The sequence below is a fragment of the Nomascus leucogenys genome, chromosome 8 (assembly GCF_006542625.1).
Source record: "Nomascus leucogenys isolate Asia chromosome 8, Asia_NLE_v1, whole genome shotgun sequence".
NCBI classification, from domain to species: domain Eukaryota; kingdom Metazoa; phylum Chordata; class Mammalia; order Primates; family Hylobatidae; genus Nomascus; species Nomascus leucogenys.
Genome location: NC_044388.1, coordinates 2,250,792 through 2,276,561, shown reverse-complemented (window position 1 = coordinate 2,276,561; position 25,770 = coordinate 2,250,792). Strand labels below are relative to the sequence as shown.

Here is a 25,770-nt window from a genome sequence, read left to right as displayed (position 1 = left end):
CCAGCTGTGCATGGTGGGCTTGCCTGCACAGGCTGGAACAGCACCTCCCCACACTCTGCCCCTTGAGTCTTCCTCCAGGTCTGGAGCAGCCAGCTGTGGGGGAAACTCTGCTGGAGGCACCGCACTAGGGCCCTCCATGGGGCCCTCCTCCAGAGGACTCGGAAACAAAGGCATCCCATCAACCAGACCTGGGTCAATAAAGGGTTCTTTGAAGTTCTGCGGCCCCTTCCTGTAACACTCCTCCCCATCCTAGACACACAGAGGGCCCCCAGCCCAGCTCTGGCCCCTCCCTTCGTCAACAGGATCCTGAGAAGAGCCAAGGAAATGCCAGCACCAATCCTGATGTCCTGGACTGGACGCCAAGTGCCCCGAGGCTGGGGCTGGGCAGGATGGAGGTGGGGAGGGGGAAGTGAGGACTACTGCTCGCAGCCCTGCTAGAAAAGGGCAGTGGGGGACCGTGTACCATGTGTGGCTATGGGGGTGAGGGGTATAAGTACTGGGCTCCCAGGAGCGGTCCAACAGCTCATCTCTTGGGTTCCCAGGATTCAGATCTCAAGGCCTTCCTGCGATGACCCCAATCTGCCCCTTCTCCACATGCAGGGGCCCGGGTGCCTGCAGAGTCTCACTTGGATTCCCCAGGGCAGGCTGGACACCTCTAAAAGAGCTAAGACTTGCCGCCAGCTGGTGGATGCTCTAAGGATGTGGGTATGCTCCGAGCCCCACTGCCCCACCTCCCGCCTGCCTGGCCAGCTAGATTCTGCCTCTTTGGACATGGCTGATCCCCCAGGAGCCCCCAGAAGACCCTTCCTCAAGGCCCCTCTGGGTCTGGTGGGCCTCATGGAGCCCCAGTACTCCCTTCCCTGCCCAGGGTTTAAACGCTCCACACCCTACCCTCAATCTCACCTCCACCCCACAGAGGAGGATGGGAAAAGTGAAGCCGGATGTGGCTTGTGGAGCCAGGCAGGTACCCAGGCCTGACAAGAAAAGCCTCCTTGTTTGCTTACACTGCCAGCACGCCTGTGGCAGGTGCCAGGAGGGGCCGCACAGGATGGCAGGCTGTGGGGCCTTGGCTCCTGGCCTTCCCTGGCGGGCAGGGGAGGGAACGGCACCTTGGGCCAGTGGGGCCCCTCCCTCCCCATGGGGCCTGCTGGGGGACCCAGAGACTCACATATTGGAAGGGTAGGAGGATGGCCAGGATGAGTCCGCTGAAGAAAAGAGTCATGAGAAGCACGAAGAGCACGCCCTGGCAGGAGGTGAAGTCGAACTGTGGGGACAGGATGGGGTCAGCTGCAGGAGCGGCCTGACCTTCCTGGGGCCCCAACTACAGGCCGAGCCCATACAGCAGGCCATAGTCTTGTGCTCACCCCAAGAACCTGGCATGCCTTCCCCTCCTCCCCCTCACCAGGTGGCCTCCCCAAACCCAACTCACCCCCTTTACTTCTCTCCCCAGCCCTGGGTCTGAGCTCTGAGCCCCGCACCCCATCTGCCTTCCCCTGCTCAGCCTCAGGCCAGGGGTCCCTGCCTGCAGACCCCAGAGCTGACCTTGGTCTGGAAGCTGAAGACGGTGACTGAGAGGCAGACAAGAGCCGTGATGCCCAGGCACAGCAGCACGGAGGTGGTGTTGTAGTAGCTGAGGACCGTCAGGCCGAGGGGTCAGCTCTCAGGCAGGGCATCTGGTCTCCCCCACCCTAGTCCTAGCAGGCCCCTCTCTTCTGCCAGGACCTGGCCCCAATCTGGTGCCCTTTCCCCAGATCCCTCTGTCTGCCTCCCCAGCCTTTCTGCTGGGCCCCGCCCCTCCCAACAGGCTTAGACTCAAAATCAAATTAGAAGGATCTTGATGAGGTGGGAGTGGGAGTGGGGAGGGGTTTGTGCCGGGCCCGGAGGTGGTTTACGAGTAACTGCAGGTCATGAGTCTGGGGGCTTGTAAGCTACTGTTTAGGAGGAGCCACCTTGCTCCCCACCCCCTATCCACCAGGCCAGGTCTTGGAGTCACTGTCCAGCTGAGTGCTCAAGGAGAGGACCCTAGGCCAAAGCCTCCTGCATGCCTGAGCCCCCGGGCCCACCCACGTGCTCCCTGGAAGGATGGGGTGTGGGGCAGCTCCCGTCGGGTGTGGCCGGTGCCTGGCTCCAAGCCTGGCCTATGGTCCTTCTCTCCTTCCACCTGTTCCCTTTACCTGGACAGCATTCCAGTGAGGTAGGCCATGGACAGCGTCTGAAAGGAGAAGCGGGGTAAAGGAACGCTCCAAACTCAGACACGGGGGCCCAGGCACCCTCGAGGTCCAGCCCAGGTCTCCACCCCTTGCAGGTACCCCTCAACTCTTTGTCTATGTCACCCCCCCACACACTGACTTTCAGGAGTCAGGCCTGGCTAAGGAGTGTCCCTGCTGCCAGCTTCAGGCTCTGTGCCAGCTGTCCCTTCCTTTCTTCTGAGGCCCTGCTCCCCCCTTCTAAGACCCTCCACTCTTCTCTATTACCGTAGCTCTAGGATGCCTCAAGCAAACCCCTTAAAAGAATTCACAATGAAAAAAGACAGTGGATGGGGAACGGGCAAGATTAAGCCCATTTGGAAAGAGAAGATGGAATGTGTTTGTGGAAGAAGTGGGGTGAAAACACCCCTGCCCCGCCAGGGACCTCACATTGGACATCCCCAGTCTTCCTGGTCCTCAGTCCACCCTGCTTCCCTTCTTCCTCCAACCCCACTCAGCGTCTGTCCTCAGCACACCCCGGATCACTTACAAAGACGGTCAGGAGAATCAGGTTCCAGGGGAAGTGCCTCCTGCAGGGCAAGCCACAGAGTTGAGGGGAGAGTAGGGGGTGGGGGCGGTGGGCCCAGGCTGTGTCACTGCTGCAGGGAGCGAGTCTCTGACCAACCCCCTCCACACTCCTCAGAGCCTCTTCCTTCAGCCACATCCCCATTTGCTCCCTTCTGCATCCCCCGTCTCCCTACTTCAGAGGCACCAAGTAAAGGAGGGAGGGGCCGCCTGCTCGACAGAGGCCCAGAGAGGGATGGGGCCCTCTCAGGGGTGCACAGCTCACTGGTGGCAGGCAGGGCTGGGGCCAGAGCTTTCATGATCCTGCTCATATTCCCACAAGTCCCTCCTCAAGCCATTAGCATACCTGGGTCCAGAACAGCAAGCCAGGGTCAGGTAGGTTGCAAAGAACACAGCACTGTGAGAGACGGACGGATAGATGAGTCAGCCAGCCTCTCCTGGGTCCCTCCCCCAAGACCCCCTGCTTATGCCACTCTCTGCCACCCCCGCCCACAGGGCAGCCAGGCGGGACAGGATGGGGAGGCAACGGTCATCCTAGAACCTGGCAGTGGGCAGGGTGGCGGTCCAGTTCCAAAAGAGAGCAAAAGGATGGGACGAGACTGCTTCTAGAAACAGGGAATCTTGGGTCACATGAGACAGCTGTTCCTGACCACCCAATCCAAAGTGGTCTCCCCAGACACTATCTTGCTATTTTAAAAGCCCATATACAGCATTTTCCACGTGCTAGGCAGTTTTAAGTGTTTTATGAGTATCAACGAATGTAATCCTCGTATCTTTACTTTACTGCTGAGGCACGGGGAGGTCAGGCGACTTGTCCAAGGCCATCCAGCTACCACGCTGCAGAAGCAGGATGAGAACCCAGGCAGTCTGGCTCTAGAGTCCCTGCTCATGACCACTGCCCCACACAGGCCCTTCTCAGCCCTTGTCATTACCCGGAGTGATCTTGTGAGTTACTTTACTGTTGGTCTAGCCTATTAAATTGTAAACTCAGCAAGGGTAGGGCCCTCGTCTGTCCTGCCAGCACCTGGCACAAGCAGGAAGTGGCACCTGTCGGGTGAATTTTTATATCAGGTGGCCACGTCCAGTGGGAGGCTGGCAGGCAGCTTGAGGGCAATCCAGAGATAGTGATGGAGGATTGAGGATTTTCTGGGTAGTGGAGGCAGAAACCAGTCCAGGAGGTGAGAGATGATGGCTGGGGACCCAAGGGTGGAGCTTGCCCATGCCTACCTAGGTTAGCGGTGCCACCAATGCATAGTTTCCAACCCCCAATGGGCCTTCAACATGGCACTGCCATCCTTTCCCCATCTCCTTCCTTGGTTCTCTCACCCATCACCCACAGTTTCAAGCTTCCTCCTCCATCCACAAACCTCCCAGGCCCCCTCTCTTCCCGCACAGTCTGCCTCCGGTGCTCCAGAAAGACTGGAAATGAGGTGAGCTCCCTTGGATCCCTGCCTGCCACCTGCAAATATCATGTGGTGCTACTTGCCCTCCTGTCCCTCCTCCCGTCCCAGGGCAATCCTCCCACCCCCTTAATTGCCCAGGGATCTCCATTACTTAAACCTTTCCACTGGTACCTCTCCTCCCACACAAGCCTCCTCAGCTGTTTTCCATCTTTAACCAACACCTTCCTTGGCTCCAGCTACTGCCACTTCATCCTTTCTTGCAGCCACGCTTCTTGAAAAAGTGGTCTCCATTCACCATGCCCCCTCCTCCATCTTCCCAGCCCAAAAAACAGTCTCAGCACTACTCAATAAGAGCTGGCTCCGCCGCATCACAGGACCTTACTGAGTGCAGTGGATACTTGTCAGTCCTTACGTTGCCTGGCTTCTCAACATCTGGTCACTATCATTGTTTCCCTGGTTCCACATGACCCCTGGGTCCCTCCTACCTCCCTCACCACTCCTCGGTCCCTCCAGGGTCTCTCTCAGTCTGCCTGGTTCCCTCGATGTGGGGTCCTCTCCAGCTCTTCCCCCACGCTCTCCCTAGGTGGGCTCACTCATCCACATGACTTGCTCACCCATATTTCTGATCTATATTTTCCTTTTCAACCCTGGACTCGAATTTCCAACTGCCTACTGGGCAGACATGACTATTCAGATACAAGTAATGTTCAATGGGTTAGAGGGGAGCTCCCTGTCTCCCCTGCTCCATCTCCTGCATTCCTTCCTGCAGAGGATGTCATGCATCCTCCAAGTCACCCAATCAGAGACCTCAGCATCATCCTTAACTCTCACTCCGCTACGCCCAATTAACCACCTGGACTTGTTGATCTTCCTACCCAGGCAGTTATCAAAGCTGCCCTCTTCCCTCCACCCCACTACCACCCTTTGAGGTCAGGGCACCTCTCTCTCTCTGGCTTGGACTGTTGCAGGAGCCCACCTGCCTTCCACCCTCCATGCTGCAGGCAGATCCAATCATGTGACTTCCCTGTATAAAATTCCCAAAGACCTGACAATGCCCTGGCTGAGCAATCAGACAATGCGTTCCCGCCCACCCCTCCAGCCCTTCTCTCACTGCACTCTGCCCCTCCACTACACCCCTCTCATCACAACCTGCTCTGCTCCCTGGAAACGTGGCAGCCACACTCTGCTCCTGCTGGAGAGGACTGGGTTAGAGGGGGCATCTTCTGTGCACCGCAGGCATACCTCAACCAAAGCCTGAGCCCCGCACCCTTCGGGCCAGCTCCTCTGACTTCCCACCCAGGTATAGCATCTGGAGGCCAGCCTGCAACTTATCAATTCTCTATTCCCACCATCTGACCCAGAGCTTGGTGCCTGGTAGGTGCTCTTCAAATATTTCTGGATGAAATGCAAAACAAAAGAAAACAAAAAACCCAAAAAAGCAAAACAAGAGATGCAGGAGTTGAGACAAGCATACTGGATTTGGTGAGTAGGACCCCTTCAACTTAACCCTTTCCTGGTCTTCAGTGGTTTTCAAATCATAAGGAACTGTTGTCACAGTGACTGGAGGGCTCTTCTGGTAGTTGGTGCCAGGGGCTGCTGAACATCCTGCTCCGTGCGGGACAGCACAGCCATCCTGCCCGATTTAGGAAACACTCGGAACCTGCCCTCTTTCAGTCTCGCTTGAGTCATTGGTCAGCCACCTCAGCGATAATGCTAATAATGATACCCTTGTCCATGTGGGCGTGGGTTCTATCTCCCCAGCCAGAGTGGAAGCTACCTGAGGGCAAGAGCCCAGTCTCCTTTTCTCTCTGGTTCATAGCTCTTCAACTCTCAAGACAAGGAGTCCAGAGGAAGGGCAGAGGAGCCAAAGACCCTGGGATTGTGGTACAGCTTGGGAGCCTGACACTCCGCATTTACATCCCAGCTCTGCCACTACTGTTGTGTGACCTTGGACAACAGCCAAGACCCAGTTTCCACTTTAGCGAAACAGAAATACTGGTACCAACTCACCGGACTGTTGGGAGGACTGATGAGACAGCACAGTTCAAGCGCTTTGCGTGGGCCTGGCACGGGGGTGGGACTCCCCACTAGAGTTATGATAATTAGAAGCTGGCTGATGGACAGCTTCCTGGAAAGGCTCTGACCCACCTCCACCCAGCTCTGGTCTCACACTTTTCCTCCTCTGCCTGGGTTTCTCCTGGCCCACCAGCCTTCCACCACCGCAGACATGGTGGCTCAGTGGGCGCAATCAGACAATAAGGTGAGAACCGATGGAGGGAGGCGATGAGGGCCTTGAGAAAGCTGGGCTGTGGGTGCGGGAGGGGGGGGCTGGCAGCCCAGGGGGCAGGGAATGAGTCACTTAAGAAGTGAGAGAGAGAGAGAGAACCAATGATTTATGCATCAGAGCCCCAGCCCCAGGGCCTGGGCAGGAACCACAGTCTGTTTACAGAATGTCAGGACAGGGAAGTGAGGCTCAGGTGCAGCCCAGCATCCAAACACAATGCCCTCCCCCGCTTGTCCTGCTCTAAGACAAAGGAGGAAGCAGAGCACAGGGGGCAAGTACATGGGTTTCACCCTCAGAAAGACCTGGATTTCTACCCTGGTTATGCTGCTCTGAGCCTCACTTTCCTCATCTGTTAAATGAGGATAACAGTAGTGTCTGCCTGGCAGGGCTATTGAAAGATCAAGTGAAAAATACATGTAAAGTGCTTAGCACGGTGCCCTCCATACAGACAAAGAGCTGTCTGCTTCTCAATGCTCCTATTGTTATTCTAAAAGGAAGAGACCCGGATGGAGTCCTCAGGGAGCACATGATGTGTTGCAGGAGGTGAGACCTACCAGGACTCAGATATGAGGCCGACTTAGGGGGCAGGATGGAGAGAGCTGAGGGGTGTGGAGTGGGCAGGGCAGGGCAGGGCAGGACCCCAGGCAGGTTTTCTGGAGGAAAAGGGCAGCATCCCAGTAGTGAAACTCCCAAGCACCTTTCACACTTTGGGACACTCTATGAAAAGCGCCCAGTCCACGCCCACCTCCCACTTCTGCCAGCACTCACCCTGGTAGAAGCCAGAGAGAGCATCTCTGTTTTCTGCCCAGAGTTGCCGAAGAGGAAGGACTCCAGATCTCACCATGCAGAGGTCAGATTCTCACACTCCACCCTCCCAATCCCCCCATCCCCCCAGTGGAGTGGACTCTGGCCCCCACCTCCTGGGCCTACTCACTCCTGGGCTGCCTCCCTGCCACCACCTGCTCAGAGCATAGAGTCCCACAGACCCTCCTCCAGAAGGCTCAGAGAGGGGCCTAAGAATCCCTTCCCAAGTTCTCAGGGGCCCAAAGCTGCCAGGCCATGCTGACGTGCCAGAAGCCATGCCAACCTGCCACATGGGCTGGCCCAGGTGGTGGTCTCTGGGGCCTCATTAGCTTTACCGTACAGTGCCTCCCAGCTCCCCAAGACACACGCCTCCCTGCCTGCAGACAGGCCCTCTGTCCTCTGCTCTAGGAAAGACTCTGGAACCCCCAGAGGCCAGGCCAGGGTCCTTACCATCAGCCTCTGGTGGGCCTCCGTGAACTCTAGGCCCATCTCTGAGGCTACTCTGGGCTTGACGTGGTCCAGGGGCTCTGGGCTGAGCCCACCTCCCCACCAGAGCCCTATGCAGGAACAGACTTGGGACAGCCGCAGTGTGTAAGCTCCTTGGCCGGGCAGTCAGAACCTTGACCCCACAAGGCCCCACTGCTCTCCAAGATGCTTTGGAATTCCCCTGCATGGAGCCTGCCAGCTCCCTGCCAGAGAAGTCCCAGTTTACCAAAGGTACCACGTGCATTCTCGCCCCACGCTTTTGCTTAAGCCACTTCTCTCCTGGGAACGCTGTCTCCGGTCTTCATGGCCCATCCTTTGGGGGGCGCCCCTGATGTGGGCTGCGTGTACAGGCTCACTCCTTCCCTCCTCCCCTCTCCGAATGCTGCATCTGTCCATGCTACCTTGGGCCACCCAATAACTCCCTGCAGAGGCCTCCTCTCCTGCAGCCTCTGTACAGGGCTGGGCTCACAGTGAGTGCAAGAGCAGTTCTGCTCTGAGCCCCGGGATGGTTCTGGTCTGGAGATATCCAGGATGACTCCTTAATTACCCAGAAAGGAGGATCAGGATCACCTACACATTCAAACCTCCTCTCCCAAGTTACCGGCCGGGTTCCTCACAGAATATAGGACAAGCAGGAGCCAAGTGGCTCGAGGGCTGCAGGGAGCCTGCCAAGTGGACGGATTAAGAGCACAAGCCTTAACCTGAATTCTGGGTTTGAATCCCAGTTCTACCACTGACTAGCTCTGTGACCTTGGGCAAGTTCCTCATTTCTCCGAACCTTAATTTTCTGAAGTAGTCATACCTAGTAGATGTGAGGACCGAATGCAATACTTTACATCAAGCACACAGAACAATGCCCAGCCCTTATTAAGCACTCTTTAAGTGGTAGCTATTATGATTAATATTTCATAAGCATTACTAACAACATTAATAAGAGTAGCAACATTATCATTAGTGTGGGCCAAAGCGTTCCAGCCCCACTTCCTCCTAGGACCAAGGTCTGGGTCTCTCCAGCTACAGCCCTGGCCCAACCCTTCCCAATTCGTGCAGGCAGCAGAACCTACCCCCATCTCCTCTGTGCCCCGTCAGATGTAACACCCCAGAAAGGTGCTTCTGGCCATGCTCCGAAGCCGACAGAATGGGGCAGGGTTGGAGGGGATCTGTGAGGACAGTCCCCTATGGGGCTGGGGGAAGCTATGGGCTCAGATTAGGTCAAGAAAGACACAGAGATTCCCTCTTCTGGCCACTAAGCCTTCTCTGGAAGGGGACTGGGGACTGAGATATACTCACTAGGATGCCCAGTACCAGCCTGGGTTGGCCTGGATATAGTTCTTGACAGGGTCACTGCGAGGAGAGAGAGTGGGAGAGCGAGTCAGGATGTACCCTAGGTCTCCATTTCTGGTTCAGCATCTGCATCTGTCCCACACAGTTCACAGAACTTGAGAGGAAGCCAAAGGAATGCAGCCCCTGGAGGCTCGGGGAGTCCCAGCCCACAGTCCCCGGCTGGGACCTGCAGGTGCCTGGGCATGCAGCTAGTGGTCTGGATCAGAAGGACTGCCACACAGACACCCAGAAGGCACCCCGGGTCCACCCCACACTGGACAGAGGGCCCCTCGCCTGGTGCCCTCTCTAAGGCTCTTTCCCAGCAGGAGGAGGCCCATTGGCCCACAGGCATCTCTCCAGGCAGCATGCCAGCAGGAGTCTGATCATGGGTTCCCCGGCTCCAGGCCTGGCCATAGCCACCCCTGGAAGGTGCCGGTCCATGCTGCCAACTCACCAGAATGTAAAGAGAGCCACAACAGCCAAGGTCACCAGCAGCTGAATCAGCAGGATGGTGTAGACCTGGGGGTAAGAGGGGTTCTACTCAGCTTGGGGGGCCCTGTTAGGGACCTGTCAGCCCTGCAGTGACTCAGTCACCTCTCCAGGTCCCCATCCTGTGCCCTCCACCCTCCTTTTTGGGGGTCATTGGAGTGAACCCAGGGCAAGGCGAAAGGAAAGCAAAGATGCTGCAGAGCCAAGCGCACCCCCTCTCAGCATTGGGAGAAAAGGGGACAGTGTGTTTAGGTGTAGCACAGGGCACTGGAGTGACACCTAAGGAAGCAATTCCTAGTGGGTGCCGTCAGCTGGGATCACAAGAGAAGGGGGCAGGGATGGCTTCTGCAGGCAGAGGGTTGGGCCAGGGGCCTCTCCAGGGGCTCCCCCACTGAGCCTCCCAGTCCCAGAGGGCTAGAGAGGGGCATTACCTTTCTGACGAAGACTCGACGAACTTTCTGGTCATCCCAGCTGAAAGTGGTGAAGAGCTCATGGTCTCCGGTGGGGAAACCGTTGTCATAGCTGGAGCTGCTGCCTGTGTGGCACGTGGAGGAGGAGGACATGAGGGTTCCCCCTACGTAGAATTACTGTCCCCAACAGCCCCCAACTCAAAACTGCCTTTTTGTCAACCTGGCTCTCTGGACCCTGAAGTCTTTCTCTCCTGCCCCATTATCAAACACCCAGCCCTGGTCCAGCCCGGCTCCACCCCAATCCCCAGCTCTCTCTCCCTGGTCAATTCTCACTTTTCCTGCTCTGAGTCCTGGGAAGAAACTGTCATCCCCTACCTCTCCCTCCACCCCAGCTGGGGCTCTCCGGGGACCAAGCTCTGCCATACGAATGTGAATCTCCCATCTTCTTCCCCCCACCCTCCTCCTTGGACATTCTGGCTCCCTTGTGGTCAAGGATCACAGAGGGCCAGTCACTCTCTCTGGGCCACCCAGCAGCAAAGATCCTGACCCTGGCTCATTCTTTTTGTTTTTGTTTTATTTTGTTTTGTTTTGAGACAGGGTCTCACTCCTGTCACTCAGGCTAGAGTGCAGTGGCATGATCATGGTTCACTGCAGCCTCGACTTCCCCTGGCTCAGGCGATCCTGCCACCTCAACCTCCCGAGTAGCTGGGACTACAGGTGCACACCACCACGCCTGGCTAATTTTTTGTATCTTTAGTAGGGATGGGGTTTCACCATGTTGCCCAGGCTGGTCTTGAACTCCTGAGCTCAAGCAATCCACCTGCCTTGGCCTCCAAAAGTGCTGGGATTACAGGTATGAGCCACTGTGCCCAGCTCTGACTCTGGCTTGTGCTGAGGCTCTTGGGCTGGGAGCTGGGGACTGGTTGGCTGTGGTGGACTGCTGGTACTCCAGCTGGAAACCAGGGTTTCAGGGGGTAGGGGGCTGGAGGGGAAATAAAGCCAGGACAAGGGCAAGAAGTGGGGGTGAGGATGACAGTTCCAGGCCTAGTCCCAGAACGGAGGCCTTTGACCACAGTCAAACAGACGCAGGGGTGGATCCCTCCCTTAGAACTTACTAGATGTGTGACCCTGATAAAGTTACTGGCCTTCCCTGAGCCTCTTCTGATACTGATGAGTGATACCCACCTCCTGGGGACTATAAACATGAAAGCCTCCAGGTGTGTGAAATGAAAGCCCATGCTCTCTGCTGGGAACTACACTGCCTCACCCTCTCCCTTGTGCCCCTCATCATGGCCATTTCCAAGTCCTCCAATGTGTTCATTCTGTCCCTCCACTGTCCCCAGTAGGTTTCCACGATCTCATTTGCCCCCAGCAGTAGCCTCTGTCTTGGTCTTTCAAAGCTGACCATGGTATTGCCCTGCTTCGAGCTCTTCAATGGCTCCCCACTGCCCTTCACTCAAGTTCGTTTCTTAAGAAAGCCTCCACGGCCTCCCTGAGCAGCACCCTCCAGCCCCGCTACACATTCCTCCCCGCAACCATGTTCTCAACCTGAATATATTTTTTCAACCATGTATTCTCTTGCCTGTGGGCCCCTGCACATTCTATTCTTTCAGCCTTAAACACTCATTTTCCTGCCTCTTCACCAGACTAACTCATGCCTATCCTTTGGGACTCAGTGTGAATACTGCTTCTTCCAGGAAGCCTTCCCTGACTGTCAGGTGGGTTAGGGAAGGTGCCCAGGCATCTGTTACTGTGTTTGTGTCACTGTGTGGTAGTTGTCCAATCACTTGTCTATACAGTCAGCTCTCTGAGGACAGAGATCCCAGCAGGTCTTGCAAGTCAATGCATCCTCCGAAACAAACCCAGACGCGAACCCTGTGCCCTGGCACACACTTAGCAAATGTCTGTCATAGCTGCCTTCCTGCCTCGACAGTTCCTTGGAAAACATTCCTTAAAACAGCAGTCCTAGCAACGAGGATATGGGAAATGAGGAAGGGGGAGAGAGGTAGACCCACTGCAAACCTGGGGCCTGGAGACCCTTGCCCTCTTGTCCTTCACTTCTCCCTCGTGTCCTGTCTACATCCTCTGCCAAAGCCCAGGTGGCCAGGCCACAGAGGGAAGGGAAAAAGAGAGGGAAAGTGGGCCGGCAGGTGTGTAGGGCAGGGAGGAGGACGGCCACAAACACCAGACCTTCATTGACCCTCCAGTAGGTCACGGTGGGGTGAGTCTTCAGGGGTCTGTGCCCAGGGGATTTGTAGTGGGAGCTGTAGGCCATGGTGGCTACTCCCTGTGAGCAGAAGCTCTGTCTGGGGCACTGTCTCTGAGATCTCTTCTAGAATCCTGCTGGAGGTGGAGTGATAAAGTGGGGGAGGGGAGGGGCTGCTGAGGAAGGCCGAAGGGGCTGGGGAGGAGTTCCTCAGAGCTTTTGGGAAGCTATACGTCCCTGGCCCCGAGGTAAAGCTCCCACAGTCTGCTTGACCCAACAGAGCAACTCCTACCCACTGGGATTCTCGGTCTGCAGGAATCTGGCATCCGCCTGGGTGAGTGTGCCTGGCTGTGGGGGACACTGAGGCTGGAAACCACACTCCCTCCCCACGTCATGCCCTCCTGCCCCAGCACGGGCTTGGGGAAGGGAACAGATATGAGAAGAGTGATTGGTGAGGTGGATCCCCAGACCCCTATCCCCCAACAGCCCTGGGGCCTCCATGGAGACCTGTCCCCACTGAGGTTTCAGACCAGCCAGTGAGTAAACACTGCACCCTCACTCACAGGGGCCAGGCCCAGTGAAGGCTGTGGCCAGTGGCAGCCTCGTACGCCCCCTCCTTCTCTGTATCTCTTTTTTCTAGGAGTTCTTTCTTAACTAGCCCTTAGCTTTTCTCCCTCATCCGTCCCCTCCATTGACTCTAGCATGGTGACTTGAAAAAAAAAATGCCCTCTTCCCTATTGAGAGCACCCTGCTGCAGACGTTGTATCTCTCTCCGTCTTCATGGAGTTGTCTCTGACCTACCCTCAGACGAGTTCCCCAAATCCTAAGCATCTAACAACACAGCTTCATACAACCACACAGTGTACCTCTTTCTGGACAACTTCCTCCCACTCAGGTTTTGCCTCTGGGTCCACCCCCACCCCATGATGCTCCAGGTTCCAGGAGCTGAAAGACTTACTGGGGTCCACATAGGCCCAGCTAGGGTGGAGAGGCACCGCTGTGGGGGCTGGGGGGAAGGCCCCTGCCTTCATCCCCTCCCCAGAGGTGGCTTCCTCATAGGAGGGTGGAGCTGAGGGCACTGCTGGAGCCTCCTTCTTCTCGCCATGCACCTGCTGCTGCCCCTCGGTCCCAGGGGCCTTGTTAGCCACGGAGAGCTATGGAATAGAGGCAGAGAGAGAGACAGTCACCAGGGAAAGGGGGCCTTCCAACTCCTCCTCACCAATTCCTCAATTCCTGGAATTTTCATGGGTCCTTCCTTACCTGCACTCAGAAGCCAGGAGTGCAGACAAGAATGTCTCTATTTTATAGACAAGAGAACTAAGCTCCAGAGGGGTCAGAACTAGCTGGGGCACACGGTAGAGCTGGGATAGGAACAGAGGAAAGAGAAGATTTTTTTTTTTTTTTTTTTGAGACGGAGTCTCGCTCTGTCGCCCAGGCTGGAGTGCAGTGGCGCAATCTCTGCTCACTGCAAGCTCTGCCTGCCGGGCTCACGCCATTCTCCTGCCTCAGCCTCCAGAGTAGCTGGGACTACAGGAGCCCGCCACCACGCCTGGAGAATTTTTTTGTATTTTTAGTGGCGATGGGGTTTCACCGTGTTAGCCAGGATGGTCTCGATCTCCTGACCTCGTGATCCGCCCGCCTCGGCCTCCCAAAGTGCTGGGATTACAGGCGTGAGCCACCGCGCCCGGTCGGAAAGAGAAAATTCTTAGGAGTGTCCACCATTGGTTGTCACTGTCATTGTCCCTGGGGTAGGGGCAGGGCCTCTATGGTTCCAGAAAAGGGCCTGGCACATAGTAGACTGTTACAAACAAAAGGTTATGTCATTTAATCTTCCTGAGACTTGCTAGTTGCATTTTGACCCCTGCTTTAAAATGAGGACAATGAGGATCAGAGAGGAAGAGTGATTCATCCAAGGTCACAGAGCTGCATGTGGCCCACTGAGAGGCAGGGCCTAGGCACCATCCACTGGGATTGATCCTTCTGTTGGGCTGGAAGTGATGCAAGGAGAATGGAAATGGGAGAGAGAAGGGCAACAGAAAGGGAAGAGCAGAGGGAGAAAACAAAAAAGAGGAAGGGCCCTCAGGGTGGAGGAAGGGCAAGAGGATCCTGGTGAAGGGTCTGGCCTCATCCTGTAGGAATCTCAGCCTCTTCCCGAAACCAGAACAGACTCACAGAGTGACCCAGTGGAAGGGGCCTCAGAAGACATCCAGTTGAGTCTCTTTCTTCACCGAACAGATGAGGAAACTGGGGCTCAAAGGGAAGTGTCCCCAAGGCAGGTTGGAGACGCGAGTCCATTTACACTCAGGTGTGTCCCCGGCCCCCCACCCGTGGACATGTTTAGCTTTGGTGAGAGGATTTGAGCTGGGAAGGCCTGAATGAGGCAGCCAGAGATGGAAAGATTGGGGTGGAGGGGGTGGTGTGAAAGTGAAACAGCAACAAAAGGCCTGGCTGTCAGAAAATGGGATTTGGGTCTGGTTCCCAGAAGATTGTGTTAGACCTAAAGGGCCACTGAGGAAGACTGCGGAGTTCCTTCTTTGCAGGAGGCGTCTGGCTGAGGCAGCCTGGAGACAGGCACGCACCAGAAGACTTCTGGTTCCATCCAGGCCCAAGGACCACTGAACTGGAGTGGTCTTCTCCGTCCCCCAGCAAGCTTGTGAGTGAGCTGGGGACAAGGGGCAGAGGAGGCAAAGGTCCTCCTCACACCAGGAAGGGAACAGCGCCACTAAAGGGCCTGGTGGAGGCAGAGTGGAGGTGGAAGGAGACTCAGCAGAAGGGGGTGGGTTCTCCATGTTTACCAAACTGAACACTCCCCAGGCCTCCCACTCTCTCCCACTGCCCAGCCCCCCTCACACCCGGATCTGAAGGATCATGCCCACCTAAATCGAGTTCAGCCCCCACCCTACCACTCCGCCCCCCAGAGCCTCCTGGACCCTAATGCCCAGCCCCCCGACACACATACGGCACTCCCAAGTGAGGTGTGACCAATGGCAGGAGGTGGTATCACCCAATGACATCATTTGAGGCCCAAAGAGCTTGCATACAGGGAGAGGAGGGTCTGAGGGTCCAGGGAAGGATGCCATTGGCTCTGAAGCTCCTCTCAAAGAGAAGAAGGGGGAGTGTAGGGGACGTCCTTCCCCTGTTTTCTCTGCCCAATCCTTAGCAACCCAAACAGAGGGCAGAGTACCCTCCCCCTTAGCCCCAGGCCCTAGTGGTTGTATAATTCCACAGGCTATTGATGTTACATAAGCCTATTAGGCCAGCCAAGTCTCTGCCCCAGCCCCTCCCCTACAATTCAGGCCTAAAACTGGAGAAGCAGTGATGCTTCATCCGGACCCATCCAAGCCTGGCCAAAACCAAAACAACAATTAGAGCATCCCGATGCAGAGTTGTCATAGCAAGCCCCAAGCACAGGGATGGAGCCAAGACGCCCAGATGTGGAACAATGGCAGGGAGTGGGGTGGGGGTTGTTTCTGTGGAGGGTGGTAAAGATGGGCATAAAGTGGTTGGGTGTGGGATTGGAGGGTTGGGCCAGAGGGGGTTGCCCGATAGGCACTGCCCCTCAGGGCTCACCCTGGCACACACATACCCATGCACACACATACAGTCACACCAGACGCCCGGGCTGACTCCTCACGGGGGGCCTGGGTATCTGTGAGGAGCCTTGTGATGCCAAAGCAGGGGTGGGAGGGTGACAGGGGAGGAGAGGCGCGCCTGCGGGCAGGAAGAGGCCCCGGTCCATTCCTTGACACCGGCCTTTTGGTCCTCTGACTTCAGCAAGGACCACGGAGGACCTTCAAACTAGGGCCAGGGGAGGATGCTTTCGTGGTCCAGAGGGCTTGCTGAGGATGACAGGGAGCCGGGAGCCGGAGGATGGAGGATGGTGCAGGCGGGGGAGATGCCGGTACCTTTCCCTGGGTCATGGTGCCGTCTCTCGGGGAAGGGGTCCCTGAGGCCGGGGCGGCCGCTTGGGTAACCGCAGCCTGCCTGCGTCTCTTCCTTCCTCCGCGTGGGTTCTAGCAACATCCACTGCAGCCGGGCCAGGCGAGCCGGCGCGTACCATCGGCGCGGGGGGGAGGAGAGGGCCGGGCCTGGGAAGATGCTGCGGAGGACGCTGCGGATTCGCGAGCCCGGAGTGGGGGGAAGGCGGCCGCGCACCGCCCCCTCCCTCCGCTGCCCCCCCGCCCCCCACCGCCGCCCTTAACCCTCCCCCGGGATGAGAGAGCGTCGCGCTGCGGAGCAACCCCAGTGGATGGGTCCGCGGGGACTGAGCGGGCGGAGGGCGCGGGAACTCCGTGACACCGACCAGCTGACGCTGCCCGCGTGAAACCAGAGCCGGGCATCAGGGCCTCATCTCTCCACCGTCTCTCCATCTCTCTGCAGCTCCAGCTGCGCCTCTGCCTTTTCCCCCTCCCTCTTTGGATGCGGCCGTGATTTCTGTCTCCATCTCCACCTCCCCTCTCATCAGTTATTTCATCATCCACGGTAGAGGGGAAGGTCTGGAAGTCTCGCCTGTGCTGCCCGCTTCTAACAGGGCCCCTGGGCCCTGCGCTCCTGTGGGCCTGGGGCAAGCCAATAGCCACCTCTCCTTGCTCCTTTTTCTCGCCTGTGAAATGCACACAGTAGGTCCCTCCCTGCCTTGGTTCACAGAGACATGGGGTGGGAGGACACCTCTTCTGTTTCTTTCAGCCCCGCTGGGACATTTCACGGGGTCCTTCTGGAGACACCGCTAAATTCTGTCTCAAAGCCTCTACAACCCCTGCCAGAGCTCTCTTCCTGCCTCCACGCTTAGCTTCCATCACCCCGTCTCCATCTTCCTCCTGTTCCATTCCTCCCATGCCAGAGCTCGTTCTCCCCGCTTCCCCAGACGTGTCTTTGGGACCCAGCCATCATCAGGCCCCGTTTTCTGTAGCTGCTGCAGTGCCATAGGGGGTTTGCAATCTCAAGAGCTGGGATCAAGGCCCAATTTAGTCACCCACTGGCCGCATGGCCTTGGCAAGGCCCTTAACCTCTCTGAGCTGCAGCTCCTACGAAAAACAGAGCTCTGTCCATCCTAGATTGACTGTCAGACGCACAGGTTATGGCAGTAAAAGCACATAAAAGACCACGAAGTGCTGGAAGTATGTGAGGCATTATTAACTGAGGAATCTCCTACCAGAGTGTCTTGGGCTGCCCCAGAGCGAGCACCCACAAATCTGCCTGAAAGAAGGATCTGAATCTGCTAGGATGGGATGAGAAACTAAGACCTGGGACAGGTGGGGGTGGCCACTTACCTTCTGCTTCCTTCTCACTGCCTAGGGACCCACCTAAAGTCCTTGAGAAAGCAGGGCCCAGGTGGGCAGACAAATTATCAAAGTCTCTTTTTTTTTTCTTCAGAGACAGTCTTGCTCTGTTGCTCAGGCTGGAGTGCGGTGGCACAATCTCAGCTCACTGCAACCTCTGTCTTCCGGGTTCAAGTGATTCTCCTGCCTCAGCCTCCTGAGTAGCTGAGATTACAGGTGTGCACCACCACGCCCGGCTAATTTTGTATTTTTAGTAGAGACAGGGTTTCACCATGTTGGCCAGGCTGGTCTCCAACTCCTGACCTCAAGTGATCCACCTGCCTCAGCCTCCCAAAGTGCTGGGATTACAGGCGTGAGCCACCATGCCTGGCCTAATTATCAAAGTCTTTATCCCACCCCTTTTTGCCCTTTGTCCCCCACTCCATAACCACCAATTTTGCACAAACACACTTAAGCCTGGGCCGCCATGTCCAGAGGCTCTCTCGACCCTGCAAACCCGAGCTCTCCTTCCAGCAAGCTGTGCCCTGGTCCCCAGCACTGCTCCTGGAGCTCTGACCAACTGGTCCCTCCCTCTGCATCTGCATCCTGGAAGTGTTTTCCTTCTCCTGCTTGACAGCTTGATTGCCGCCTCCTCCAGGAAACCTCCTTCCCCCCTGGTTGGTGTTAGATGCTCCTCTTCTGTAGTTCCCCAGCACCCTGATGTAACGCCTGTCACGTGGTGCTGTGAAGTTTCTTTGACTGACTCCCTGTTACACTCTAAGGTCCTGTAGCAGTTTTGGTGGGAGCTGGACTGAATGCAGGGCCAGGCGTGTGGAATGCACTCCATCAATTGCAGCTATTAATGTGTCCCAGACATGGCACTACGCAGAGCCTGACTTTCATCAGCCTCAGCACTTTCATGTTTGTGAATCCCTCCTGTTCCTTCTCTCGCATTCACTCGCTCCAGCCACACAGGACTCTTGGCCATTCCTTAGACTGGGCTGAGCATGCCCTTAGCTGAGGGCCTTTGCACTGGCTGTGTCTTGTTTGGAAATTCTACAGATCACTGCGTGGCTCCCTCCCTCACTAACTTCACTACTCTGCTCAGCCATCATCTCAGGGGTGGTCTTCCTGATCTTATACAAAGTAGCAGTGCCACCCACATACCCCCGCCCAGCACATTGGACAGTCCCTTTTTTCTGATTAAGCTTCATGTTTTCTATGTCAGTTGTCACCTCTGACATGTTTTGTTTTGTTTAGTTTTGTTTAGTTCTCTCTCTCTCCCATTAGAATGTCAGCTACAGAAGAGGAGGAGTTTGGGGGTGTTGTGTCATTGCCCTACACCTGTGGGTTAAAATAGTGCCTGACATGGATGTAGTGGGTTGATAAACATTTGGTTGAGTAAAGTACAGCATTATACAAAATCCTTATATTCCTCAGACATGTTGACATTGTCAGTGCTATGATGTTTCTCAGATGTTGGACTCTATTACCTTGACATTGTTTATATGTCCCCCCCACTTTTTTTTGAGACAGGGTCTCGCTCTGTTGCCTAAGCTGGAGTGCAGTGGTATGATCATGGCTTATTACAGTCTGAATTCTGGGCTCAAGCATCCTCCCGCCTCAGCCTCCCAAGTAACTAAGGTATATGTTCCCATGAGGTGGTCTTTGGATATTACTCAAAAAAAATTTTGTTTTGAGGTGTAGTTTTGCTCTTGTTGCCCAGGCTGGAGTGCAGTGGCACGATCTCAGCTCACTGCAACATCTGCCTCCCAGGTTCAAGCTAATCTCCTGCCTCAGCTTCCTGAGTAGCTGGGACTACAGGTGCATGCCACCACACCTGGCTACTTTTTGTATTTTTGGTAGAGACAGAGCTTCACCACGTTGGCCAGGCTGGTCTTGAACTCCTGACCTCGGGTGATCTGCCCGCCTCAGCCACCCAAAGTGCTGGGATTACAGGCATGAGCCAGTGTGCCCAGCTGACATTACTCAAATATTAAACATTCGTGTAACATTCCTCTGGGATCTGGTGATAGTTGGGTGTGGTAGTCAAAAGCCAAGGCTACAGAGTCAAACAGCTTTGCTCCAGATCCTGGCTCCTCTATTTAAAAGCTGTATGAGAGCTTGTGAGAGATGAGTTGTGAAAGTTGTGAGAATGAGGAGAGTTAGGATTTGTAAGGCACTTCGAACAGAGCCAGGCATCTAACACATGCTCTATGCGTGTTTGATGAGCCCACAATAAGCTCTTGGTGTTAGCTATTAGTGTTAGCCTTAAGGGTTCCACAAATATTGTTTAATGAAATGATTTCCACCACATAAGGCAGCTCAGTTCCACAGTTACTCATTTGTTCATTCATTTGTCATGTCTGTGATCTCCGTCCCTGTTGACACATTTGATAGAAGTCATTCTTCAAGAAGGATGAGGTCCCTTCAGACTCACCCCCCAGGGCAGGAGGGGACGGGCAGTGCTGGGGTGGCTGAGGGCTGGGGGAAGAGTGCCTCAAGGGAGTCAGAAACAGTAAGGGGCTCCCCAGGGGAGCTGGGGAGGTTGTTGGGGTAACATCCTCAAATCTCCAGCCCCATGATAGGCTTTATTCTGTTTCTACAAGGTGGGGAAGTAATGGGGAGTTTCAAGCTTTATTTTATTTTATTATTTATTTAATTTTTGAGATAGAATCTCACTCTATCGCCCAGGCTGGAATGCAGTGGCACAATCATGGCTCACTTCAGCCTCAACCTCCCAGGCTCAAGTGATCTTCCCATCTTACCCTCCCAAGTAGCTGGGACTAGAGGCCTGCACTGCCATGCCTGGTTAATTTTATTTTTTGTAGAGACAGGATCTCGCTATGTTGCCCAGACTGGTCTCGAACTCCTGGGCTCAACCGATCCTTTTACCTTGCCCTCCCAAAGGCTGGGATTACAGGAGTAAGTCACTGTGCCTGGCCTCAAGGTTTTATTGAACATGGAAATGACGTGTTTAAAGTCATGCTTCAGAAAGACCAACCAGGCCAGGCACAGTGGCTCACGCTTGTAATCCCAGCACTTTGGGAAGCCGAGGTGGTGGATCACCTGAGGTCAGGAGTTCGAGACCAGCCTGATCAACATGGTGAAACCCCATTTCTACTAAAAATAAAAGAAAATTAGCTGGATGTGGTGGCACATGCCTGTAATCCCAGCTACTTGGGAGGCTGAGGCAGGAGAATCGCTTGAACCTGGGAGGCAGAGGTTGCAGTGAGCCAAGATTGCACTGCTGCACTCTAGTCTGGGCAACAAGAGCGAAACTCAGCCTCAAAAAAAAAAAAAACATAAGAAAGACCAACCTCTGTAGTAATTTTTGTTATTATATTGTTTTCTCTCTTTTTTTTTTTTGGGGGGGGGTGGAGTCTCACTCTCTCACCCAGGCTGGAGTGCAGTGGTACGATCTCCGTTCACTGCAACCTCTGTCTCCTGGGTTCAAGTGATTCTCCTGCCTCAGCCTCCCAAGTAGCTGAGATTACAGGCACCCACCATCATGCCCAGCTAATTTTTGTATTTTTAGTAGAGACGGGGCTTCACCATGTTTGCCAGGCTGGTCTCGAACTCCTGACCTCAGGTGATCCACCTGCCTTGACCTCCCAAAGTGCTGGGATTACAGGCGTGAGCCACCACGCTAGGCCTAATTTTTCTATTTTTAGTAGCCATGAGGTTTCACCATGTTTGCCAGGCTGGTCGTTATATTGTTTTATTAAATAAGAAAGGAAGAAGATTTCGTCTGTGAACATGTGGGAGGGATGGAGAGAGGAAGAGATTGAAGGTGCAGCGGTAAGTGGAACTTTAGTGACGGCTCTTGCGGAGGCTCAGAGCCCGGCTCTGGAGCAGGCTGCCTGGGTCCCAATCCTGGCCCTGCACAAGATGCTTGACTTCTCTGTGCCTCAGTTTCATCCTCTGTCAACTGAAGGTTGTGAGAATGAGGAGAGTTAGGATTTGTAAGGCACTTAGAGCATAGCCGGCCATCTAACACATGCTGTATGCATGTTTGATCACCAGAAAATAAGACAAGTGATCCAGGGGCAGAAAAGATGGAGAAAAGGGACAGCATGGGACAGGACTGACAGGACTTGGGAAGACAGTAGAGGTGAGAGAAAGGCAGAAGGGGCATCAAAAAGGGCAAAGGTGTGAAGACTGAGTCCCTGGGAGAATGGTCCCATTATGGAAAGGGAAAGGAGCTGAGGTGCTCGGTGGGGGTCATGTTGAGTTTGAGGGCTGTAGGACATCCAGGTGGAGATGTCCTGTAAGCAGTTGGCCAGAGGTTCCTGGTGCCCAGGAGAGAGGTCCAGGCAAGGCCTCCTCCCTGCGCAGCCCCAGGAGGCACCATGCACTGTGTTCAGGGGGAGGACCACATCCCTTCCCGCTCTGGTGCCCAGCCCTGGGGCCCATGGAGTTGAGTGCTGGGCTGGTGGTGGAGGTTTGAGACTCCTTAGCTCATTAGCATGTGGACAGTGGCTGAACCCTGGAGTGAGTGAGCCCCCCACTGCAGAGTGAGGCCAAGGAGAGAAGAAGGGGATGAGTGGATCCCAGGCAGCAGCTGGGGGCAGGAGAAGAAGGAAGGAAGTTCTGTCCTCCCTATAGAATTCCCCCTGCCATCTTCATCACAAGGCTGCTGTGACCGTGGAGAGGCAAAGACCAGCCGGGAATATTTTCAGGGCTGCTCTGGGGGGAGCGAAGGTCTGGCCGCAGGCATTGCCTCTCTCCTCCTTCCAGGCCCACGCCATGGCAGGCCCTCCCACTCCACAGTCTGCTTTTGTTGCCAGCTCTGTCTGGGGCAAGTGTGGGTTGGCGGCGGGGAGGGGCAAAGGTGTGGATGGAGGCAACTTCTCATTTTACAGACGTGGAAGCACAAGGCCAAAGAGGTTGAGTGACTACACATGACACGCTGGGGCCAAGGCCGGTGAGAAGAATGCATTTGACTCCACATAGGCACCATCAGCTCAAGAGGGTTTCAGCGACAACACTGAGGTTGGGAGTCGGGAGGAGTTGGGAGGGTCTCAGACCTCCTAGGTGGGTAGAATCAGAGCTATCCAGGCGCCTATCCCCAGATTCTCACCAATAACCCCCCGATACACAGACCCGCACACCCAGCCTGCACCACTCTCTGCTTCCCCACCGTGCAGGAAAAGAGAACCTGTGCTTTTGAGGCCAGTGATGGGGGCGCAGAGGCAGGGCTAGACAGGGCCCAGCTCACCCACAGTAAGAAGGTTCTCAGGTTGGGCCACAAGAGGCGAATGGGCCAGGCCAGCTCAGGCATCCGGCTGCTTGCTCCCTCCTGGGTATAGCTGGGCCTCAGCTGTGGCAGCCCTCCACACACTTCAAAGCCTGCCATCACCCTGCAGGCCCCTGGCCCCTAGCCTTCTCACTGTTCTTCACAGGGGTTCTTCCTGCCTCTCTCATCCACAGCAGCCCCACAGCAAAGAACCTGACACTCCCGTGCTGACCAGCCAGAGGCTGGTTGCCAAACCCCTCTCTGCTGCAGTCCCACTCCTGCCTCCCCATGCCCCAACACTGTGCCTCTCCAGATATGGTCTCCTAAACGCAGGACAAGAAGCCGAAGCCTCTGGCAGGCATCGACATTCTGAGTCGCCATGCTTCCCAGCTGCAGGAATTGCTGGGTCAGGTGTGAAACCACATTTCTGTCCCTCCTTGTCTCTGTCTCACCTCCCCTGCTCCCCACACCTGGGCTTTGCTGCGAGTTGGGGCTGAGGCTGAAGCAGTCCTCATTGAGCACAGAAGAACCAGGCCCCAGGCTTGTCATCCCAGCCTCACATTCCAAAATTCTCAGCCGCATCAGCTCACTCCTTAGTAGGCCTGGTACAGGCCCTCTGCACATTAGAATGACACAAAAAAAATCAAGCTTTCAGGAAACTAGAGTTCTAGGCCAGGCTTAGCCCCTCCCTTGTAGCAGGCCCTTGAAAAGTCATTTCTTTCCCTAGGGTCTGACGGGTTCTGTTGCCATCGCATGTGCCGCTGTGTGCATACATTTCCGTTTCTCTACCAGATGGCAAGTGCCTTAAAGATATGGGTTGTGTATCTCAAGCCTTCCTGCTCCATCCCTTGACCTGGTAGAGTTCAGTATTGAAGAATACAGGGTTTGGGGTCAGATCAATCTGGGTGCCAATTCTGACTCTCCCAGTTACTAGATGATTGACCTTAGGTAAATCTGAGCCTCAGTTTCCTCATTTATACAATGGATATCCATTAACTGATTTACTTATTCAAACAATATTTATGAGGGCCAACTCCATGTCAAGCACTGATGTGTATACAACAGTGACCACAACAGACACAAATCCCGGCCCTGTGGGGTTACTTCTTAGTGGAGACTATTGGTGCCGGACCCAGAGAGTGATTGTGAAAACTCAGTGAGATGACATTTGGACAGGGCTCAGCACAGTGCCTGGCATACGACAGGCCTGACAAGTTACAGCCATTATTGTGAACATCCATTCTGAACCACAGAACCATTTGCTGAGAATTTACTGTGTGCCGGCACCATGCTAGGTGCTGGGGAGACAAAGACATGGAACTCTCATCCACACCCTTGAGGAACTTATAGTCCATTGCACCTACCGAACGTCAAATGGCACCATCCTCATCATTGTTCAGAAGCTTATAACCAGCACCAACTTGTATTACATGCAACAAAGAACCATAACATTCTAGAATGTCAGGTACAACAGAGACAGCTGTTTGTCCCCCAATAACCTTCAGACAAAGCCATATATGATTGAAGGTTATCAGTACTGTGCTTTTGGAGGATTCAGAAGAAGGAGAGGTTATATCTGATTGGGAGATTGAAAAGGATTGGCCTGAAGGAGAGGTGGCTTTTGAACTGCATCTTAAAGAAAAGCGTAGGCTTCAACAGACAAGAGACAGTGGTGTTGGGGGAGGAGAATGAGGCCCTGCAGGGGACCAGAATGGCGTGCAAATGAAGGCATGGAGGAAGGAAAACATGAGGCGCCCACTTTGAGCTGAATCTTAGGAGGAAGGTGGCCTAGCCCAGAGGTTGGAAGCTGATCCAGGCAAAGCAGCTGTATTCACAGGGACAGGAGGCAATTGTCTAAGAAGTGGGGTTTGAGGGACCCCCTTCCCAGCCATCTACCCTTGGCCGAGACTATAACAAGCTCAATATTCCACCACTAAAAATTCATTTCGTTGAGTAAGCCTCTAGTAGGAGACAGACCATCCCCAGAGGAATAACATGAAAGGATAAGTCTGGGCCAAGGAGGGAGTGATGAGGAAGAGACACCTGGGAACAGCGGAGAGCCAGACGGGGCCAAGGGCCAGAGCCCTCGACATGCCAGGCCTCTTGCATGACCCCAACTGTCCAGGCCATCCATACTGACAGAGCACTGCTCGGCTGTGGGAGGCAGGACTGGGTCACTGGAAAGGGGTGGGCAGGTGTCCATGACTGCCCCTTGCCTGGCCAGGGCTCCTCAGCCCTCCCTGCTCTGCCTGCGGGAGGTGGGCAGGGCCACGTCCACACAGCAATGCCATTTTTCAGTGCAGTTTGGCCTGGCAGCAGTGTGGGTCACTCCTTGTGTGCTTGGGTGGGGACCAGAGCTCATTTATTCAACAAAGTGTTTCCAGCCCAGCCTGAGAGTCATGCAGTGAGCTAGGAGAGCAGAAGCAAGCAAGAGATCCTCTCCCCGCCCTCCAGGAGCTCACAGTCTAGAGGGGGAAGCAGGTCTTAAGTAAACGGTGCAGAATCACACATGGCGAGTGCCTCAAAGCAAAAACCCAAGCTGCCTTGTGGGAGAAAAACAGGGCAGTGATGCAGATGGCTGGGGGAGTGCGTCGGGGGGAGGCCTCCAGGAGCCCCGAATGATGAGGTGGGGTTGGCGAGGGGATGAGTGTTCTAAACAGGGGGAACCCCTGTGCAAAGGCTGTAAGATGGGGAAGTACCTGGGGCATCAGGCAGATCATGCCAGCCTTGTGGACAGGGGAGGGCTTTGGGAAGTTACAGAGTAAGGGAGGTTGAAGGGGTGGGCACCCACTCAGATTGGCCATTTAATTAATTTATTTATTTATTTATTTATTCATTCATTCATTTATTTTGAGACAGTCTCACTCTGTCACCCACGCTGGAGCTGGAGTGCAGTGGTACAATCTCAGCTCGGCTCAACCTCCGCCTCCTGGGTTCGAGTGATTCTTGTGCCTCGGCCTCCCGAGTACCTAGGATTGCAGGCATGCACCACTATGCCCGGCTAAGTTTTGTATTTTTAGTAGAGACAGGGTTTCACCATGTTGCCCAGGCTGGTCTCGAACTCCTGACCTTGAGTGATCCACCGGCCTCAGCCTCC

General features: G+C 55.1%; 1 protein-coding gene and 1 long non-coding RNA gene across 2 annotated transcripts in view; both read right to left on the bottom strand.

The window, feature by feature from the left end:
• Positions 1-16,296, bottom strand: part of FAIM2 (Fas apoptotic inhibitory molecule 2) — a 36,264-nt gene extending 19,968 nt beyond the window's left edge. The window contains exons 1-10 of the mRNA XM_030816603.1: positions 16,082-16,296; positions 13,135-13,330; positions 9,992-10,095; positions 9,526-9,590; positions 9,039-9,092; positions 3,118-3,168; positions 2,737-2,776; positions 2,175-2,212; positions 1,543-1,630; positions 1,169-1,264 (exon numbers count right to left, since the gene is read on the bottom strand). Of these exons, the coding sequence (XP_030672463.1) occupies positions 1,169-1,264; positions 1,543-1,630; positions 2,175-2,212; positions 2,737-2,776; positions 3,118-3,168; positions 9,039-9,092; positions 9,526-9,590; positions 9,992-10,095; positions 13,135-13,330; positions 16,082-16,096 (747 nt within the window). The 5' untranslated portion in view covers positions 16,097-16,296. The remainder of the gene's footprint in view (positions 1-1,168; positions 1,265-1,542; positions 1,631-2,174; positions 2,213-2,736; positions 2,777-3,117; positions 3,169-9,038; positions 9,093-9,525; positions 9,591-9,991; positions 10,096-13,134; positions 13,331-16,081) is intronic.
• A 4,833-nt stretch (positions 16,297-21,129) lies between these two features.
• LOC105740144 lies at positions 21,130-24,087 on the bottom strand. The gene is made up of 3 exons (XR_001116160.2): positions 24,038-24,087; positions 23,409-23,526; positions 21,130-23,289 (listed from the first exon to the last, which is right to left on the bottom strand). It is a non-coding gene; the product is annotated as an uncharacterized LOC105740144 (long non-coding RNA).
• Between the last annotated feature and the right edge of the window lie 1,683 nt (positions 24,088-25,770).